Source organism: Gallinula chloropus, assembly GCF_964237585.1.
Source record: "Gallinula chloropus genome assembly, chromosome: 1".
Classification (NCBI taxonomy): domain Eukaryota; kingdom Metazoa; phylum Chordata; class Aves; order Gruiformes; family Rallidae; genus Gallinula; species Gallinula chloropus.
Window position 1 is genome coordinate 129357462 of NC_140085.1, and position 19213 is coordinate 129376674.

At 38.6% G+C, this 19213-nt stretch overlaps 1 protein-coding gene across 4 annotated transcripts in view; it reads right to left on the minus strand.

The window, feature by feature from the left end:
• CNKSR2 (connector enhancer of kinase suppressor of Ras 2) overlaps window positions 1-19213 on the minus strand; it is a gene marked incomplete at both ends in the record, with an annotated part of 222333 nt that overhangs the window by 116164 nt on the left and 86956 nt on the right. For all 4 annotated transcript variants that reach the window (XM_084274856.1, XM_084274855.1, XM_084274854.1 and 1 more), the window contains 3 exons: window positions 1787-1855; window positions 6543-6602; window positions 13026-13145. In XM_084274856.1, the coding sequence (XP_084130982.1) occupies window positions 1787-1855; window positions 6543-6602; window positions 13026-13145 (249 nt within the window). The remainder of the gene's footprint in view (window positions 1-1786; window positions 1856-6542; window positions 6603-13025; window positions 13146-19213) is intronic.

Genomic DNA, 19213 nt, shown 5'->3' on the forward strand with positions numbered 1-19213 from the left:
ATTCCTAAGAGAACACCACCTAACTCTCACTGTGGCAAGATGACATTAAAATACAGGGAAGTTGCATGTATAAAATATCCAAGCTGACAATTACTTTAATTATATTATTGATACAACACAGCCAGACCACACATAAATGTGTGATTTAGTCTATTACTGTATATATTCTCTACACCGAATGTTACTACTGAAAAATTAAATTAAGTTTGTCTTGGGTCCCTATGGTCCTTTTTCCTAGAACTTCAATCAACTCTTTTTTCTGTACATCTCAAAATACCTGAATTCACTGATCCAAAAGTCAAAACACGCAAATCCTACATTCCATCCAACTAGGTAACAAAGCTCATCTTAAGGTTTGTCAAATTATTAGTGTTAGGAGTAAGAATCTGATCTTTCCATCAAATAAATGCAGCGTAAGTGTGCCTAGAAAACTACAATATATACCTAGTTGATTGGAAATTTTCCAGTTGATAAGGCAACTTTGCTATACAACACCATCAGAATTTGTTGGAAAAGCTAGCTAGTGTAAGGACTGAATACTTATTGACTTGCTTCTTCAGATGTGTATAAATTTTGATAGTCAAAATAATGTCTTAAAATGCTTTTCATATTAAATTGATGCCATAAGCTTTCTCAATGCAGAAAAATAACTGTTCATGTAAGTCATCTTGAATCTGTATGGCCATATTGAATAATGAATCTATATGGCCAAAAAAAAAAGTATTAAAATTCACTCTGATCTGCTTAGATTTATCAAATTATATTGCCCAGCTCAAAAGATAGCTTCTCATCAGTTAAGTTCCACACATGTACAGTGCATTCGATATCAAACTTAGCTGGAGGGCATTCTGAAATATTACACTAATTTGTGCAGAGGAGCTGACATGATGTACAATGGCCTAAAGCGAGAAGTGAAACCCCATGGGGAATGACGAAACAGACTTTTAACAGATGACTGCTGTGTTAATAATGGCAATCTAGGATATTTTTCTGTCAGTTAAATTGCTCACAAGGACACATGTAATTAATACCATATATTGACTTTCAGTACCCTTAAGAAACCTTATACTTTGGGAAAAGAATAGTTGCTTTCTACACTGACAGCCTCCTCTTTTCTGTTACTAAGCCCTACCTTAGGAAAGGTGATTTTAACAGTTCACCAGTCCTGAATAACTAACATGCATCTTTTCACACAAAAAGCAATTTGCATGGTATTAGTTTTTTTGCCTATTATATCTGAACTACTTGTTTCATCTTAACTTTCCAAATTTAAAAATCTGTATTTAAATCAAGCTAAACACCCTAGGCACACTATGGAAATTTTGTGTGCTTCTGTTCTCAAAAACTGTGTTCTACACATGCCAACACGTTTAGAAAGTAGTAAGCCTTCCAGCTGCCAGGAAGCAATCTTGATCTTAAACCCTCAAGGGTACAACAGTTCCAAGTCCTTGCATTGCCTTGCCCACAACCTTCTATTATATAACACCAACCACTTATTAATACAGCATAGGTAAGCAGAAAACACCCCAACGTATCTCCCAAGGCACAGCTATTTAGCCTAACTTGATACCTCCAGTGATACTCAGAGGTTTGGGGCTTAATTTACAAACTTAAGAACCATGCGGTTTCAGAAGAGAAAATGAAAATATATATGTATATGTATATGTATATGTCAGGTTAAATAATGATTTATAAAAACACATTTTTCTACACATTTCTTCTCCATACATGCTGATGTACCATGGCACCTCTATCTCCAATTGACACAGAACATAGTTATACCTACCACAGTTTGGTGGTTAACTTGAATCACTTCATCCCCAGCATGGATTTTCTTGCACCGATCTGCAGGTGACTGAATTTAAAATAAAAGAGATGATCAAGAATACAGTTCTTACTGGTCATCATCTCTCTTTCAGCAGTATGATTGCTAAGCTATGTATATCAGGTTAGAGTGATAATTACATTCTACTGTGAAATAGTTAAATATTTAATAAATCAATTAATTGTTGTTGGAGAAAAATGCTCTGTACTATTGTACAATACAATGAGATGGTAAGAAAGTTTTGAATTTTTTTTTATTTTTATTAAAGGGTAATCAAGTCCTAAGGATTTCCTTTTAACTTCATTCTGCCAAAAGAGTGCTTTAATCTGCCTGACATTTCTTAGTTCTGGAAAGCCAATCTTTGGCTGAATCTAGCAAGACTAATCAGCAATTCCTCATAAACAAATTTCACATCATTGCTGCCTTAGTCTACAATGATTCAATATGGTATAGAGAACTTCAGTAAATTACTATTCTTCACAGAGTACACAAGGAGAGATTGGGTTAGGTACCAGCTATGAAAATCATAAGTTACATGGTAGCTAATTATCTGAGTCATTATCAGGGTGAAAGAAATTGAACCAGCATCAAAATCCTGCAATGATTACACTTTTGAAGAGCAAAGTAGTTTTCTTCTTTGTTTTTGCCTCAAAAAACTGAGCCAAGAACAAAAAAAAAATCCAAACAAAAAAACTCATGACAATCCCCCCTCCTCTAAGGAGACACCCCGCAAAAAAACTTTCCCTTGTTCTGCCTTCTGTATTTACAGGAAACCAACTGCTTTCTGAGGGAAATATCCATATCTTTGGAAGAAACCTGGTTCCTTCAGCTTTTCTCAAGTGACAATGCTTTGATTTTTTTTCACAGTAGTGTGACTGCCAGACCATGAAGGCACTTGGTCAACTTAAAGGCAGAAGGTAGGAGTGACAGGGAGAGATTTCTGAAAAGCTGTTATGATTTTTACAGAAAGAATGGAAATCAAATTCATTTTCATGTGAGATAATAGGTTGTCTAGAGAATATGCTCCAGGTCTGAAAGGCGGACTGTTTGTACCCTAGCTACCACATACCTGTTCAAAATCTATGTCCCACAGCTATGCTGGGTCTTTCTAGTACAATTCCATGTAACTGATGGCCTAGGTTAAGGACAGTGTTTAAATGGAAGATATCCAAGAGAAACCTGAGGCTGAAGGAAGGGCCACTCATGACTCAGTCCTAGGAGACACTGCTCAGAACATCCCAATTCAAACTTGGCTGGTCAACATGTAATTTTACTTACATAAAGAACAGCAGCCATGACTTTTTGGAACTATTTCAACAATAAAGGTGTTGGCTGAGTGACGTGAGGAAAAATTTTAACACTTGTAATTATGTTCTAATGATCTACCTTCTGCCTGCCATTTCACTACTCACTTACTCATTCATACCTCTAACACTTTATAATCCTCCTATGTAACACTGCTATTTTAGCTCAGAGGTAGTTACACCAAAGACATTAAAAATGTCAATGCAAGTGAATCTTGTGTCATTACCCTTAAGCTCTGCAGGACTGCATTATGATACAAATTTTGTCCTGTATTAACTTCAGCACTTGCAGCTTAAATGTTGAAAAAAATAGCTATTTTCTGCAGCAGTTTGCCAAGCCAGTAAATACGGTCTGAGCAACTTCAAATCTGCTTAAAAAAAAAACAAACCTCATTGCAATTATGCCTCGAACACACTGCAAAGTGAGGTAAAAGAATCAATTATACAGGAGCCTCAAAGGTTCCTGTACAAGGCTGTGGTCATATGAAGAGGTTGCATCTCTTGCTCCTTACCGTTTTTTCCTCCCAAGTAAAGAATACTGTCCTTCCTGTAAAAGCAGCGTCTTTTATCATCACTATTTAAGGAAAAGAGAGAATTTATATGCTCTTTCCTTTTTTAGATGTATATACTGATCATCAAGCAAAACATCCATTCAACAAGTCCTACTATGAGGAACAAAGTGTGTCACAGCACAGCTATATTTTCATTAGCTGGTAATTCGGTTCGACGGGGAGTCGAACAGATGGAAGTACCTGTTGCTGAGACTCACACATTGATACCACACAAGGTATTCAGCATCTGCTTAGGATTTGTTTTTCAGAAAAGATTTTGTTTTGTCCTGTAGGCAAAATGTTGCCTTTGTCCCATTTCCCCAGTATACCCACACTGTCCAGAAGACCAGCTTAGGTCCCCTGGAGCACAGCTGTACATGCCCCAAGTGGAGATTTGGGTGTTATTTCTTCGGAAAAACCTCTCTTCCTGGAGTTCTAAGTGCAAACTCAACCAATGTACAGGGAGTGGGGACACTAGGAGCATCCCCTTCAAAGTTACACTCCTAAAGATGTACTGCATGCTATTACTTTATAAAATACTCTTTTCTATTGGAAAAAAACCCCCAAATTACAAGATGGCCTTATTTGAAGAACTCATCTGTTTTGTGAAGTCAAAGAATGTCTCCAACATGGTATAAATGGGCTACTCAACAAGAAGGCTGCAATCTCCTGCTGGACCAATGTACCCTTTAGATGTATTACTTCCAAAGAAAACAGAGATGAACCAGAAAGCTCAGCTTGCAGTAATAGTACAGGAGAAGCTCTTGTGGGGCAGTGATATGAGAGGAACCCTGCTCTCTCACAACTCAAGTTCCAGAGCTCATCTGCTTTGAACTGCAGGGGTGATATGTTGGGAGAGGTGGCTCCTAATGCTGAACAGCAAGATGCAGACTCTAACAGACTTTGTAGCTGGACATTGAACACCTCGTATAGCAAACAGAAAAAGCCAAACTGTGATTAGAAAACTGGCTACATTACATTACTGCAGCTAGCACTGCCATGCTACTGTGTTCATTGAAAAGAGAGCTGCTTCCCTGAGATCCTACAGGAAAGTGTCAGGCAAAAAGTTGTGCCGATGTCTCACTTGGAGAAGAATTGGAAAGAAAAGGGCCACAAAATTTTGTTCAAAAGGAAAAAAGTTTGGATTCTTACTGTTTCCTGGAAGTTAAATTGTATCATAAATAGTAAATACATCAATAGGTCAGATCACACCTGCACCATCATGGCTTTGCTCTGGACAGACTGCTTAGGTGTTTCTCCTCCCAGAATCATACTTTTCTTTTTTTTTTAATTGATTGAAAGAAGCTGCTAGCAACTGTGTGTTTAAAGGCAGGGAACACCTTACTTTCTCTAAGACATTACCCATTTTCACAAACACTTTGACATACAAGAGGTTTTTCCCTAGACAGCAGACAGCAGTTCCTTGGTCTGCTGTGGGCACCTCCAGGCTGTTAGAATGAGTGAAAGCGTAAGTAGCAAAAGCAGAAAACCCATCATGACTGCAGCTTCCTGACATGGCTCTAAATTATATTCATGAATCACAAAAGATAAGAGTTTTGAGGGAATGCATTAAGATTTTATTTTTATCTTTGCCCCTGGGAAATTAAATCCAGTATTAGTAAGTCATGAAGAGAAATGGTTCTTTTTTTTTTTAATCTGAGAGAAATTCAACTGTAAAAACCATCCTCTTTCTTTCATATGTTTTCTAGATTAAGCTCATCTATGGCTCTGTTGCTTTTGTTTATTTTTGCTGACTTCACTGATGATATCTCTGACTCCCTAGAATTTTGTTTTCAACACTGAAATTCCTTACATCCTCCATATTCTGAGACAGGTGGTATTCACAGAAGTTCTACAACAGATACTATCTATTGGGTATAACTCATGGACATCCTGCCCACAGCAGAAGAAAAAAGAAAGAAGGAAGGCTATCAGACCGCAGCTCCTGTGAAGGGACGAAAATAAGATTCCTATTTTATTGAGATGTAAACAGAACCTCACTGCAGATCAGAGGCAGCAGCAGTAAATACCATGTAGGTAGTGTGCACTTTCCACAGCATGACACAATAGCAGAATAAAACAAACATTTCTGACAGCTTCATTTTAAGGAAATCTTTGAAAGGAATTGCTTAAGCCATTATGGAACAGTTCAGTGTTGTTTAGTGGCTTGTTCCATGTTCACTGAAGGTTATGGATAGAAGCCTTTCTGCCCAAAATGATCATTTTGCTCGCTTCCTAACAGACAGCCAGTTCTCTAAATATGGTGTACAAGGAAAGGAGGTTGCATTTCAAATGCAGTATTCTATTATGTTTTGTTTGCTCTTTAATACCTTCAGTGAGAATTAGTACACTGGTAATAATAAGTGTTCCTTTCTATAAGCATTACTCAGAAGTTCATGCAGAAATATATGGTTATTTGTCAACGTGAAGGGATGTTCTCATTTCCATGCATTTATTTACTGCAAAATAAAGCTTGATAGATGGAAAATATAAAAGCTGTTTGTCTAACACTGCAGCAAACTCCAGCATTTCAGCTTGTACATAATAAGGACATTTATCTTTTATTCACAGAGCAAGGTAACTCCAAGACAGCTACTTCCTATCTCGATCAACTGCAGCATTTTAGGTGTCTTGCAAGAACAAATCAAACCTGATTCCCCTGGTCCTCAACTGGGAACAACTCTTTCAATTCTGAAGTAAACAAGCACAAGCGTTTCTGCTGCACAACATGCTATTGGTCCTCAACAGCCAACTAGCACACTTTTGCAAGCAAAATGTAGTCTATAGCAAGGGGAAAGCATAAACCACAGGTAAGGTCAAAAAGGCTTCCAGGCCTGAACATACAGTATTAACAATACTTACATTTTCTGTTGTTCCAGTAATTACATGGAGACCATCATATGTTGATTTAATGTACATACCCTAAGAAAAAGACATCATGGGAAAGAATTTTTAAAGTGTTTCACAAACCATTCACCATCCAAACATAACTTGCACATCTCTAAAAGAAAAGTCTTTTTTTTTCTTTCTTTTCTTTTTTTTTTTTGAAGATATGTGGACTTTTAATATATGTCATGAGGAATTTGTCTCTGGATAGCAAAGTGCTTTCTGATACACTTCGAAAACAACAGCCCCAATAGCAAACTAAAACTTTTACCACAGTCACCTCCATAAATACATCCCATTTTTAAAAAACATATCCTTCAACCACAATACCTGATTACAAAGAAAACACAAATTACAATCTTCCTTTGGATGATCAATACTTTTTCCATCGATTCCTTTTGCTTTGGATGCTACAGAAGAGTTCAAAAGATCTGGAGTCTCGGCAAGCGATGCTGCAAACGCAACTTTCAAACTGAGAACCAATGCTCTGAAGTGTGCCTGCAAACTGGCTCCAAGACTTTCTGATAGCCTCACCTCAGTGAACAGCTATAAAACTCAATGAAGGAAATTTAAACATCAGCTATCCCACTTCCTTCAAAAATGTGTAGAAAAGGAGGGATAGTTTGTGAACAGACAGAAGTTCCTGCATGGGTAGTCAAGTCATAATTCAAACATTTTAACAGCATCCGCTAAGATAATGAGAGAAGGACAAATGTGAGAGAATTGGCATGCACTGAGCATTCAACAACTTCTAAGGAATCTTCCTTTCCCCCAAACAGTTCAGGGAATGCAGGTAAAAATTGAGCATTTGAGCAAACATCTTCATAACCTACTTTTTCTCCTCCTAGAGTGCCTCAAAGAAGCCCGTTTCTAGCTGAGGAGCACAGTGCACTCACTCGTCATTAAGTATGTCAAAGAGGCAAAGAAGACCTATCAGGTTGGAATAATCTAATTTGGGAGCAGAACTCACACACACTTTGGCAGCAGGGACAAGGAAATATCCCCCACCTAATAAGGTGGATGATATCTCCTGTAAAAAAAAGTAGGGATTTTATGAGTTTCTCAGAAGAGGAGGCTCCCAACTAAACTCCTGTTTTGCTCTGCACAATATTTAGCAGTAAAAGCATCAAACCCAGTTGTCATGTTGGGCTGTCACAGCTAGAAGAGAGCAAAGCAAGAATTTGCCTCTAGCACCGTTCTTTGACTTTCAGCTCCTCTGTGAACCTTTGGCAATTTTTCCATTGACTGGCACCATGAACGTAGTTTCATGCTTAATTCAGTTATCTCAAATGTAGAATGGCAATTCCTTATGCATTTATCCTCACAACACCCCTGTGAGGTAGGGAAGCACTAATATACACACATTTTACAGACAGGATAATAAGCCACACGAGAGGCCAAGGTACATTGTTATCTGCTACTTGGTACTCGTATGTACCTCAAACCAACAAAAACCAGGGCCCATATCCCCCCTTGGGATCTGGATCTAAGTGACCTGACCACACACCCTGTGACATGGCAAGACTTGAAATCATGGTGATTTCACTGTGACAGGAACTATGAGTCAGGTCCACACACAGAGCAACTTCTGACTAAAGTCACGTCTGTTTTATTATCAACAGCAAGTTAATGTTTTCAACCTAAAACATCAGGATAAAAGCAAAGATAAAGTCTCATGCTTAATGGTTACACAGCGTTTAGTTTTGTGCAAAGCCTTATTGTGAAGGATAGTCAGATAGTCAGGTCATTCAAGTATGTGACCATGGCGGAGTGCAATTCTCATCTAATCTAGCCTTGTCTAGAACCATAAAAGACTCTGAAGAAGCAAAAGAGAAGAAATATTTTTTGCAGAATTTCCTTTAAGGGCTAAGATCAAGATTTTGCATGTGTTGGGAAAGAAAAAGAAGAAAAAAGCTGTGGGGGAAAAAAAAAAGATTGCTTTTATTCCAAACGTGCAAAATTAATAAATGTTACACTGGTACTATGCAACATCAATTTTGCAAGAGCCAACATAATTCTGTTCACAAAGCAGCTTTTAAATGGAGAGAAGTAACATTTTGCAAGAGAAAGATGAGCTGCCCTTTCACCCATATCCCTCTACACAAATTATAAGTGAACAATATATGGAAAATGCTATAGAGAAGAGAATTTTTCCAGCTTATTGGATCTGGAATGGAAATAAGAATACTATAGACATTTAGGAGTCTCCCCTTCTCTGCCTCCTTGTGGCTGCATGATAAAAACAGTACTTTTAGGGATCAATAAAATGAGAGAGATTGGTGTGTGTGCTGTTCATTTCTACAGATTGGCAGATAAATGTCTTCAGCATCCAAAGGCAACATCAGGGTCCCTATGAATTTACAAGAACTGGTGAGGACCAATTAAAGGAAAGGTAACTCAGTTAAAATTATTAAAATAACCATAAGGTAGCGACTCTCGGAATCAAGAACAAACGTATGTATGCCTAGATTAAAGACAGAGTAACTCACGCTTAATTATATCACAGATTGTGCTTCCTGATCAGCTATGGGTAGAAGTCTAATTTCAAACCATACATTTTATCCTGGTGTAAAACATTATTCAGTTAATGGGGTTAAAAAAGAGACCTTGTACCTTTTTTCTTTTTCTCTCTTTTATATTTTTCTAAGAATGAAAACAGAATCTGGTATAGTATTAACATATTTTCCCCCATGCTGGATGGAAAAGAAGAGGCAATTTCCATTTTATCACACACAACTGAATTTTTACTCTTTCACTGTAACATCATCTTAATGGAATCCCCCAAAGCTGCATGTGCCTCAATCCCCAAACAGTTCTGAGAGCCCTGTTTGTAATTTTTTTGCAGCTCCTCCAATATTTCAAGCCAAATAACTCAGGAGAAACAATAGGAATAGTAGTACATTAATCCTGGAAAATACTTTCTAGCTAGACAGCCAGCAGTGCACCTTTAACTAGCTAAGTGCTTTTTGTGTTTGCTTCTACAGGCAAAGAGGAACTTGGTACAGTCAGGCTCATGTTCTGGTGCTTCTGGATCTCATGAGCTAGGTGAATGGCTGCTACTTGAAATTATATTATAGCACCTGAACTGACTAGGAGTAAAATGATAATATGAGCAGGAAAAATTGAAATTCAGGCTTAACTGTTGCTACAGTTCTCTGATATTCTGTTGTACTTAAAAAAATAAAATAGGAAGGGGCTGTCAAAGAAAAACTTCCCATGGAAAAGTGGTAGCTATAGCTTGGTCACCTGCTTCTTCTCTAACAAAAAGCATAGTATTGTACTTTACTAAAAACACTCACTGTTTTCAGTCAAGCAGTAGTATTTTAAAGTCTGTCTGTCAAAAGATACTACCTAAGCTAGTGAGCTTTGTCTCTGTTTAGAACATCAATAGTGTAAAAACAAACAAAATTTAATTCTACTTAGAGATGCACATAAAACAACTTCCAAGTCCTCAAAGAAAAAAAAAAGAGGAGTGATTACTCATGGGAGCTTGTTGGTGATCACAAAGCTGACCACATTAATCCATTTCAGAGATTCTTAGAATTTTCTACTCTGACAACTCTGTTTTCACCATCCCTTCACAGCCACTACAGGCTGTATCTCAGCAACACTCACTGGGGAACACAGTCACACACCTGGAAAACAGACCAGGGAGGGAGGAAAGAAGAAAAAAACCAACCCACCACAAAACCAAAACCCACCCACCAATAACGCTGCTTTACTCAGTACACACAAGTTTTCCCATATCACACCTTAACAACATTTTTCTCTTGCCAGGTTATTTAGTGTGTTTTTCTCATAGGTGTTAACTAGTTTTAATATCTGCAAGACGCTGTAAACCCTGCAACACAATTACCTTTTCCTTCTGCATTAAGGTATTAGTCTGTCAATTTACCTTTAGAGAGCTCTGACTGATATATTTCCAGGAAGAAAAAAAAAAAAGATCAAACAAAATGAAAAAATTATTTGTGCTGATTAGAATATCCTGATAATAGTGCTCCAACGTGTTTTAATTTGTATAAACTCCAACCATTTTCTTAATTCCTTCTTGTATTAACCATATGAGTTTAGGGAAATAGCATTGTTTTCCAAACTTTTCCTTTTTTATCTCTCCAGAGCTTCTCAGGTATTAAATTTGAGATACGTTAGATATTCTATTTATGCTACGTGACCAAAAAAAATCTTCACAGTTAGCAGCCATCCTTGTCCTTTTCCTTCTGCTTGAAGTATTTCCATATATATAGAAGATTTTATTTAGTGATCATTAGGGTCAGCACAGAACTACCCCATGGATAAAAAATCTAGAAGGTTGATAATAATCCATTTTTCCATCTCCAATGCTGCACAAATCCTGGAAGAAGGTCCAGAAGTTATCAAGCTTCACAGTCATCCAAGTGCTCCTGATGTGCAGAGGATACTCACAGCTCCAAGCTCCATCAATTCTTAAACCGACACACTCAGCACTCAATGGGGCAGCACTAACATTTGCTGTATCTTAATTGTAAGATTTAGGTTGAGAAACAAACCAACAAAAAGCCCAAGAACCCCAAAGCAAAGCTTTCATACAGAGCACCAAGAGCAACCTGACAAAGATGGCCTATTAGTACAACTGGCATTGTAGCAAACTGAAACGGTAGATATTTACGCTCCCGGCGCAAATATATCACCCTTAGTTGTTCCTGCTCTGGAGAGCTCACAATCTAGAAGACACAGCACAATACAAAGGCAACAAAATAGTGGCATACAGGCAAGGATGAAGTGGGGGGAAAAAAAAGAAAGACCATATCAATATAGCATTGTATCCTTCTAAGGCTCAAATACTGCACAGGTAGTATTTTCCATTTTAAGAAAATAAAATTAACAACTTTTATGACATTGGCATGGAAGTCCTCAATCAGCACGAAGACCCTGTTCAGCTGGTTCACAAATATGTATCAAAAGAAAAAACCCTGCCTTAAGAGCTTCCAGTTCAAACAGACAAGACAGACAGAGGGTATAAAACAGAGGCACAGAGGGGGAAGAGCTTCTCTATCTGATCAGCTACCCAGAAGGAACAGACCCATGAAACACATTCCTATTTACAAAAATACTGCTAAACATCTTTCAGTCACTGGGGGTTAAGAACACCCTAAAGAAAGACTTAAATGAGGAAAAAAGCCAAAACTAACAGTCACAAGACAGAAAGAAAAGTAAAGAAAAGCTCAGATAAAAAGGGACAGAACTCCAAAAAAAGGGGTCTGAGAGAAAGGGGAAAAACACTTCTTCATTACAGCAGACGATAGGGTTTTGAAAGGTTGACTGTGGTGTGCTGGTTGAAGAGATTAAATTACAGGAGAAAGAGAGGGAGAAGAGAATCCATAAAAACCTGAAATCCTGAAGCACTAGTTTAAAATGGATTCAGAGAGAAAAAAGCAAACCGGTGGAGGAAAGAAAAACAAATAGGCTAAAACAAAGGATAAGGCAAGATTTACTCATCCAAATGTTTGGAATTGTTTCTCATTTTAATTGTCATTTGCTGAAAGAATGAATATTGTATATAATTGCTTCAAATATCTTGTTATACCAGATTTGTCAAAATACCCAACCAGAACCTAAAACCCCACAACAACCAACCCAGAAACCAAAATACTCTCCAAAACTTCACCATCCAAACATCTTCAAAATCCTGCTGCAAAGTGCACAGCAGTAGTCCCTCTTATTCAAGAAAAATGGAATGAGCATAAACTTGGTCAGAAGTTGCAAAAGCTATTTCATTAGACAAAAAATGGTTAACTCTATTCTGGTCACCTTCTACTACCTCCAAGGGGAGGGATATTACCAGTGATATGAAATTTTAGAGCCATAATTGTTACCAGTGTTGTTTTTTTTTTCCATCCAGTGGGTGTTGGATATTTGAGTAAGCAAAAGATCAATGGTCAACAGCAAACATGGGATGGCTGCAGTGAGCTTTTACAAGCACCTGATTAAGCGTGCAGAGTTCTGGAAATAAAATTCAATAAGCTACTTCTCAGCAGTGCTGTAGAGCCCTTGAATAACTTATAAAATAGCTTTATATCCCAGAGATACTGTGAAGCATATTCCAGAATTTGACAGGTTTTGTGCATAAGCCCACGCAAACTTCTTGGTTGACTTGATCTTAGTAATTTAAATCCCTTCAGACTTCAAGATCCTAGAACAATCTGAGCCGTTTTCCAGAAGCTGGTATAAATGGCAAGAACTTCTCTCTCACTTCTTCCTGTACACTAAACTCATTACATACATCGGTCAACCTTACAAAATACTTCCCTGTTGGCCCAAGCTGCATGAGAAACCAAACTAGCACAAGAAATCAAACTCTTTTCACACTTTCAAATGGAAAAAAGGTAGAATGTCCTAGCCTTTTCCATGCATACAACTTATTTTTAAAAAGATCACTTTCTCATCCTGGATGATGGGTTTGATTAACTGCGTACTTCTTACCAGCCCTTCACTTGGCTTGATGTTTGTAAGCTGGATCACTTCAAGGTGAGCAGACTGGGAAACCAGAGGATCAGAAGAGAGCGAGATAATGTGATCACAGACGCCAGAGAGAGTTTTACACTAGGAAGGAAGGAAAAAAAAAAGCAAATGTCAGAATAAGCATACCATTGCTATTCACATATCAACCTACAATGTAAAGCACTGAATTTGTAAAGGACATGCTAAATCACACTGTTGAATTGACAAGACAAAGGGAATGAAGGAAGAGGGGGAAAGGCCTCAGTTAGTGGCACGGCACAAAATCTGTTTTTTTTTTGTGATGACCCCAAACTGACACAGCACCAGACTGGGGAAGAACAAGAGGTGAATGCTTTTGCCTCTGAGTAGTGAAAAAGGGACTTGTGGGAGTTGGGTGCGCTGCCTCCGAGCTGTGCTCAGGCGTGCAGGGAGCGTGGGGTGAGCTCCATCCCCCTCTCTGCCCACATCTTGTACAAAGACATTAGGTGCTCCCTCAAGCCCCGCTAATTTTAGTTGAAGGTGCAGATGTTCAGCACAGATAAAAATCAGGCTCTTAATGATGACAGGTAACTCCCATTAACTCTGAAGTTTATTCTACAGTAATAAAATGTGCTAATTAACTTTGGACTGAGTATTTTTTAGATTCTACTGATGCCAAGTATGATTTACTGGTGCAGAAATGAAGTTTACAGTAACCAACCACTTCATGATGGGAAAATTCTTAAAACTGTTATCCTTGGCAGCCTCTCAGAGCACAATCAAATTAAAAAAAAATTTAAAAAGGCTGGGATTGTCAAACAGATACTGTGTATCTTCCATCTCTCACTCCCTGAACTCTCTCATCTTAGAGACAGGGAAGTAGTGATTTTTTTTTCTATCATCCTCTCATATTGCTGTAACTATGCAATTTTTGAGAGTTTTAATGTTTTCCACGTGCCCCCTTTTAGCATCTAAAACTGATTTCTTGGTTCAGGTTTCCAAATGTTTGTTTTGTCAGCAAATTCAGGGATTAGGACATTCTTCTGGTCCCACAACTGTGGCTACCTCCAAAATCAATTAAGAAGCAGCTTAAATCCTCTGAAATTTAAAAGACTAAACCTCCTAATCAGTCTCCTCGAATGCCTGAAACACAACTGCACACAACTGCTGCACCAACCACTCTTCCAAGATCGCAACTGTACTGGGTTTGCATATCAAGGTTTTGATAGCAGGGGAATTACAGGGATGGTTTCCATAAGAAGCTGCCAGAAGCTTCCCTCATGTCCAACAGAGAAAATGCCAGCTGGCTCCAAGATGGATGCATCACTGCCCAAGGCCAAACCCATCAGTGACGGTGGTACTGCCTCTAGGATAACAGAGCTAAGAAGGGAAAACCTAAACAACCAAAACCAGAAGTATTTTGCAGCCGGAGGAGTGACAATATATGAGAGGAACAACTCTGCAGACACCAAGATCAGTTCAGAAGGAGGGGCAGGAGGTCCTCTGTGTACTAGAGCAGAGATTTCTCAGTAGCCCCTGGAGGACCCCATGCTGGAGCAGGTGATGTACCAAAGGCAGGCTGTGACCCAGTGGGAAGCCACATTGGGGCAAGCTCCTGGCAGAACCCCAGCCCATGAAGAGAGAAGCCCAAACTGGAGCAGGTTTTCTAGGGGGTCTTGTAAAACCCTGAGGGACCCACACCGGTCCTGAAGGTCTGCACTCCATGGAAGGGAACCACATGTATGCAGTGCAGTTTGTGAAGAACTGCAGCCCATGGAAAGGGCTCATATTGGAGAAGTTCATGGAGGTCTCTCCTCCATGAGAGGGACCCCACAATGGAACAGGAGAAGAGTGTTAGGAGTCCTCCCCCTGAGGAAGAAGGAGCAGCAGAGACATGTGATGAAGCCCCATTCTCCATCCCCCTGTGTTGTTTGGGGAGGAAGGAGAGAAATCAGGAGAGAAGTTAAGCCTGGGGAGAAGGGAGGGGTTGGGGGAGGTGTTTTGGGATTTAGTTTATATTTCCTGCTACTCTGATTTGCCTGGCAATAAATCATATTAGTTTTCCTGAGTCGAGTCTGTTTTGCCAGTGATGGTAACAGCTGAGGGATCTCTCCCTGCCCTTATCTCGACCCAGGAACCTTTTGTTATATTTTGTTCCCCACTGCCCAGATGAGGGGGGCAATGAAACAGAGGCTTTGGGGGGTACCTGGCTTCCTGTCAGGGCCAACCCACTATGGCATTGCATGCATCTTAGAAGTAAAAAATATCTACAATGCTTTGAAGAAAGAATATAAAACTGGATAAAACCCCCAAATGCCAGACTACAAATATCTTATGAAAAAGGGAAAGAAAAAACCCCTAAGTGATAAAAGCAACAAAAAATTCAAGTGACAATGAAATCTTAATCTTGACCATTACAGATCATTACATTGGGATTTTCTCCTCTTTAAATTGTTTACAAACAGTTGGAAGTTTAGATTAGTATATAGATGGCTTATTTCATTGGACAATAATGTTTCAGAATGAATAAACAAATCAGAATCAAACAGAAAACAAAATTTGCATTACCATGGCCTTCTTACATATATATCCCCTTCAAGCATAGACACACACACACATACACACACCATACCCCTTCTGCTTTATCTGTATTTTCAGATGCAGAATCATTTCATCAAAATGAAAATACAGATATGAATACATCTCATGTATTTCATATCATGTTGCAGAATCATTACTGAAAAAGGGAGTCAAGAAATATTTAAAATGGGGTTAAGAATGCTTTGTGCTTCACTTGAGCTAGGAAGAAATGAAAAAGTGATAGTGAACTTCATCACGAAACTGGGATTTTATCGCATTTTGGATACATGAAAACTCCTTGGAGCTGACATTTTAAAAAGTTAAAAATTAGAGGAATCGAAAACAAAAGCTTTGATTTCCTGTTATGTTATTAACATTTAATAGAATGTTGTCATTTTATTTGTATTTTCACTTCTCTTATAGAAAACTTTTCTTTTAAAAACTTAGAGAACACACAGCTCCTCACAAGCAAAGTGAAGAGAATTATAAATTGTTCTTTGGTTACGAAAACTGAATTTTTCATAGAGTTTTAGATAACTCACCTACTCTTTCTATCAATCTCTTAAAAATATTAAACTTATTGGGTCCTGAGAAGCTTCAGTGAAATTTCTATTTACAACAAATTAACGCATGATTTTTTTTCCCCCTCCTATTCCCAATCATTGCACTGCAGAGAGATGCCAGAAAGCACAGAAAACGAGTGTTCCTCCCACCTAACACAAGGTATGTCATTTCAAGTTCACAGTCACGGCTCCTCACTAAAAAAAAAAGTCCTCAACCGCCTCAACAGATGATGAGGAAAGTAGCAAGGCACGTCCAGGAGGAGCCCTGGAACAGAACTTAAGCTGAGATGCATTAAATAGCTCCCTGGAGCAGCTGCTCTCCCTCTGCCTCTCTGAGAGAGGAGTACAGGCAGTTTATACAGTAAGCCTAAGGAGATTAGCATCCAAATATGGTTATATCAACAGCAATCCTAAAACAAGGTGGTATGAATATTCCCCAAGAGGAATTCTGGGAATACTGGATGCCAAAATCACCAAGTGACTATGATAAAAAAGTCTGCCATATGCTTCCATGCATTTATAAAAGATTATTTGTCTTTTGGGTCTTTGAAGCTTTCCTTCTATGTTAGATGCTTATATCATCATCCAACAGCACAAGATCGTGCCCACTCTAAGCACAATGCACGAGCTGCAGCAAAGTCTCTAGAGAAGACCTGATGATTAGAGGATGCTCTTTCAGATTAAGGCTTCAAATTCGATGACCTTTCCAAAATGTAAACACCCATTCAACATGTGGGAATGCATACATAACTGTCTTCCAGCAAAATGATATTTAGGGCCAAAATTCTGCTGCACTATTATAAAATCTTTTCCATTACATGAGTTCCCAGATCTGACCAGGGTGAAGACAACAGTTAAAGACAGAGAAGTTTTAAAGCCCCATTAAATGTTATCAGGTTCATTAGTATTTATTAGCATCAGAGATGACTGGAAAAGAAAACATAAGGTACAAAAAACCAAAAATGAAAGTCCTTGAATTACTGCACTGCTGAAGTAGTTTTTTTTCTTCTAATAGAGCACTAGAGGACCTGAGTGATTCAGTATGACAGCATGGCGTAAACTAACTGTAACCACAAAGAAATTTTCTCAAAAATGTTACTCCTAATAACGAGACCTAATCACAACATCATTTGCTTATCAATTACGAAATAGTTCTGCGCATCAAACTCACTTCATTCACATGTGTTTTGCTTTGCTTGTGAGAACTGTCCTCTCCTTTGGAGGGGAAAGGATGTTTGCCAAAGGAGGATTTTGAATCTAAGGCTCATTGCCATTGCACAGCAAACTGGAATATTAATGTTGTCCAGATTTTCAAGGAATGACTAGCTAATTTGGTTTTAAATAAGCCACTCATCTAACACTATGCATTTTATTTCAGTTTTCTTGTTCCACCATAATTTCAAGACCTTGGGAATAAAAAGCAATTTTTTAGAAAATGGGTCTGCTACTGCCTAACCATCCAAAACTTTCAGCTGCCACAAGAAAATATCCAACTACTCCTTTAGTTTTCTTCTGAAAGTATAAAAAACCTGCTTGTATTAGAATACTTACAGAATATGATAAGTCTCCCTCTGCTTGTATACATTTAAATAATTTTGGTTAAACACTCCATGGTTAAAGAGTTGTGCTGTAAGTAGGACTAAGTTTGTCCAGAGCCAGGGCAGCAAGAAGACCACTCTTACGTGGCTGGTATGCTCTTCCCTCTGCAAAGACAGGGCACACTAGAAACAAGCCCAGAGGCTGCAGAAGCAAAAGAACGTTTTTTTTTCCCTTGCCTTTACTCTCAGAAGGATCTCATCCATGGACTGAGGGTTGTTTTGTTGTACCAGAGGTTGGACGGCTCTGAGACACGTGCATAGGGTATGGCCAGCTGAGTTTAAAAGAGTTTAACCTATGCCTCTGAATGTAGCTACTGTCAGATCCCATGCAGATTTCTGCCACTGACTTCTTTAGCCAAGGCTTTTTAATATAGTGATCAGCACAAGCCAGCATACAGACAAAATGGCCTTGTCACCATGAGTATGCTTCCTCTCCATTAAGCCTCTTTATGGGAAAAGACCTTGGACTTAGTCAATGGATCAGGACCTTCCATGGTAAAGATGCTGCCACGTGGCACAGGAACGATGGGAATTTAACGGAGGGAACATGTTATTGTACGCAGAAAGTTGCCAAGTGAACAGCCTTTGACTTCTTTATGCTTCTCTTCCTAAACACTTGACAGTGTGCCTCATCGACTTCATTTAATGTTCATACCAGCAACCTCCCTGCCTAAATCTGAAGTTATGTTTGATGCTGTTTCACTTTACTTCTAGCTTGACTCAATTTTCCCAAAGCTCCCCAGGCTTCAATGGAGCTTTCACCTTGGATGATGCAAAGCCAATTTGACAAATTACGTAGGTGTGAGAAATACTGAGGGAGTTGTTATTGTATTTTTTTATTATTGTTGTTAATAAAAATGTTTTTAAATGATTATTTGATGAAAAACAATGGACTGACATAATATTTTGCATATAGGCCGCTCAATTAATTTGAGAGGAAAAAAAGCATGCAGACAGTGCACTTCTATTACTCCCTTTGTTCCAAATAATACATGAAGGCACATTGCTCAGCACAAGCTGTACCATAGAAATGCATGTTAAGTTTCCCTAAAATTAGATGATAGTGCAATTTCCTTTTTCTCTCAAACTTGTTACTTTGTAAAACTACACTCCTGTTTATGAAAACATTCTTCAGGGGATCAGGTTCCTTCCTCTTTTGTAACTGTTTATTCCCTGCTGCAATGCAGTACTGGGTACAGTAAAACAGGCAGGAGAATGAGCATCCAACCACTCACCCAAAAATCAGCTGGCATTTGAAATAAAAAATGCCTGGCCTTTCTCAAGCTGGACTCAGCTTCCAGCCTGTAAGGGCAAAGCAGCGGAACAAAAGAAAGAGATTTGGCCAGGCCCAAAAAAAAGGAAACAAAAAGGCAAGTTACAGAAAATTAACTGAGAGAAATCAACAGATGACTACATTTTCCCCTTTTGTCCCACAGTCCCTGTTGCCACT